This window comes from Populus euphratica, unplaced genomic scaffold (genome assembly GCF_000495115.2).
Source record: "Populus euphratica unplaced genomic scaffold, PopEup_1.0 scaffold1463.1, whole genome shotgun sequence".
NCBI lineage: Eukaryota > Viridiplantae > Streptophyta > Magnoliopsida > Malpighiales > Salicaceae > Populus > Populus euphratica.
Window position 1 is genome coordinate 32,270 of NW_011501322.1, and position 3,066 is coordinate 35,335.

Below are 3,066 nucleotides of genomic sequence, written 5' to 3' on the forward strand. Positions count from 1 at the left end.
AGAAAATCTGAGGTAAAGAGTGAAATTTCTACTTTTAAATCTAAAGAATTTTGTTCTTGACATTCTTTTGGTTGCTTGGAATGAAGAAGTAGAAAATTGAATTTTTTTTATTTTTTTCTTTGTTTGAAGTTAATTTTTCGGGTGTTTTTAAATTGTTTTGATATATTAATATAAAAAACAAATAAAAAAATTATTTTAATATATTTTTAAGCAAAAAATACTTTGAAGCTACCATAATATAAAAATACTGATTGCAAAGGTATCCTGAATCATGAAAACAGAAACTGAGGTTTACTTTATTGCTTTCTAGGACATGTCTTTCTTGGACTGAATGCAGGTAGTTCAAAATGGAGGAAATGTATTGGTATTCTGTGGAAATCCTTTGAAACAAAACTTCTTTTGAAATATAATATTGAAGTAAAAACGGTAAAACTGGCTGTTAGTTCTGAAGTATTGTAATGGATTCAATTCAGCGGGAGTATGGAAGGAAAAAAACCGTAGTGTTGAATTTTTGTATCTGTTCAATTTAGCAAGGCTTGTTTTAGGGTTCAGGAGGAAAATTTTGTCAGCTGAATTTGAATATTTCTTTTTTGTTAATTAATTTCAGGGGTGGTGCTATCCAATTTATGGGCACAAAACGCCACCATGACAAGTGGCTAAGAGACACTGAGACTTTTGCAATCAAAGGTTGCTTTTCTATGACTGAGTTGGGGCATGGAAGTAATGTATGTGAAGGCTGCCGATTTTTGTGTGTCATTACTACGGTTTCTATGTGGTTACTTGTGCTCTATTGTGTACATTTGACCTCTTTCCTTGTTTGATGTTTTTAGGTTCGAGGAATTGAAACAGTCACAACTTATGATTCGAAGACGGGAGAGTTTGTAATCAATACCCCATGTGAATCAGCTCAGAAGTATTGGATAGGAGGGGCTGCTAATGTAAGGGTTTTTCCTGAATGCAATTTTTTGTTAAGGCCATTCTTTGTTTCATTCTCCCATATGCAATTTTGTCTATGTTGACACAACTTTACTGGTATTCAGCATGCAACACACACTATAGTCTTTTCTCAGCTCAACATAAATGGGGTGAATGAAGGGGTCCACGCTCTTATAGCCCAGATCAGGGATGTAAATGGAAACATATGCCCAAACATCCGTATAGCTGATTGTGGCCACAAAATTGGTTTGAACGGTGTTGATAATGGTCGAATCTGGTATTATTCACACCTTTTCTTTTCTTGTCAGTTACTGTTTTATTAGCACATGATGAATGCGATGAGGATTTTGGGGACTTGTTTTCAGGTTTGATAATGTGCGAATCCCCAGAGAGAACTTGTTGAATTCGGTTGCTGATGTTTCACCAGATGGTCAATATCTGAGTTCAATAAAAGACCAAGACCAAGTAATTATGTCATGCTTCTTTCATGTTCTTTAATTGTCGAGCAAACAAACAAGTCAATTGTCATGTGTTTTTTTCCAGAGGTTTGCAGCATTCTTGGCCCCTTTGACATTTGGTCGTGTAACTATTGCTACAAGTGCAATTTACTCTGCAAAGGTATTGAATCATGGCAGTTTTCATTATATTTAGAGAATCATTTACTGAAGACTACAAAATTTTCTGTAAGGGTGATTGTTTACTGCTAATGCATATTCCTCTTTAAGGTATAGGATTATGCACCAGCTCTACTAGCCATATTGGATCGCGCTACTTCAAAACAGTTCCGCGGTTCAATATTGGGAACTACATAATTCTTTTGTTTAGATAATTAATTTGAGAAAAGCGGATGATGCGCTTTTAGTAAGCCTATTTGCTCATCAAAGGAATTGGATTAAGGTTGTGAATTAAATAATAAAGATGACAATGAAGATGAGTTCTAAGTCATGCATTCAAAGGATTTAATTATCTGATCAGAAAGAGTAATTTTCATCCTACTCATTAAATCTTTGCGTTCATGGTGTATTGTATTTAAACCATGCCTTTATAACTGGCTGCTTGATTTTCCATTAATATGGATGCCATTCTTCTCTTGTCAGATTGGTTTGGCAATTGCCATTAGGTATGCCTTGAGCAGGCGGGCATTTTCTATTACTCCTAATGGACCTGAAGTCCTTTTGCTTGATTACCCAAGTCATCAACGCCGACTCTTGCCTCTTCTTGCTAAGTCGTAAGTATCTAAGTAATCGCTATGCACTCATACTGAAATTTGTAATGTATTAACTCTTTTGGGATGTCAAATTGTGCTTCATACATGCCATTTCAAAGTAGTAAGATCCATGGTAATAGTGAAGTATCAATTGTTCTGAAGTTTATCGCTTGCATCTGAGGAATTTTACAATTTGCTCAAGCCCTAGTTTGACATCAGTCATCTGCCTGTGTAATGTGCAATAATTATGTTTATTCATTAGTTCACTCTCATAGAGCCATTGTCATTTATTGCCGAGTCTGGCTTTTTCCTTTTTCATGAATTCCATAAAAAAGATTATTGTTCTGTTTTTTTGTGAAATGTTGATATGATGATTGGGATCTTGCAGACTATGGTCTGGAAAGGAAAAATCTGAAAATGTCATCCAATTGTTGTCTTTTATCAAAACACCATTTTTATTGTGCAAAAAATTCGTATCTTAAAGTCCAGCACTAGTTCTGTGAATAGTAGATGCTCCAGTTGTAATGAATCCTTCAATGCCCTTGGCAATGCTAGTTCTGTAAAGTGGCCATGCAACTTGGTTTTGGAACGTCTTCTGTGTCGCAGATGCTTATTGCTTGTAATTTAAATAAATAAAACTCTCATTCTGACTTATTTCTTTTCTCTTCCCCCTGGAATGAACCCTTGTCATGCAGGTATGCTATGAGTTTTGGTGGAAATTACTTGAAAATGATGTACGTGAACAGAACCCCTGAATCAGCCAAAACTCTTCATGTTGTTTCAAGTGCATTCAAGGCTATCTTCACGTGGCATAACATGAGAACCCTCCAGGTGAGGAGCTAGAACTGCATATGAAATATAGGTTTATGGTAAAAAGCCTTGCTGAATTTCATTGTATTCATGTTCATTAGGAATGCCGTGAG

The 3,066-nt window shown here is 35.5% G+C and overlaps 1 protein-coding gene across 1 annotated transcript in view; it reads left to right on the top strand.

The window, feature by feature from the left end:
- The window catches only part of LOC105117670 (acyl-coenzyme A oxidase 3, peroxisomal-like), a 6,231-nt gene that overhangs the window by 1,057 nt on the left and 2,108 nt on the right, over positions 1 to 3,066 (top strand). The window contains exons 2-9 of the mRNA XM_011015412.1: positions 608 to 725; positions 831 to 938; positions 1,041 to 1,213; positions 1,302 to 1,401; positions 1,480 to 1,554; positions 2,034 to 2,164; positions 2,839 to 2,974; positions 3,055 to 3,061. Of these exons, the coding sequence (XP_011013714.1) occupies positions 608 to 725; positions 831 to 938; positions 1,041 to 1,213; positions 1,302 to 1,401; positions 1,480 to 1,554; positions 2,034 to 2,164; positions 2,839 to 2,974; positions 3,055 to 3,061 (848 nt within the window). The remainder of the gene's footprint in view (positions 1 to 607; positions 726 to 830; positions 939 to 1,040; positions 1,214 to 1,301; positions 1,402 to 1,479; positions 1,555 to 2,033; positions 2,165 to 2,838; positions 2,975 to 3,054; positions 3,062 to 3,066) is intronic.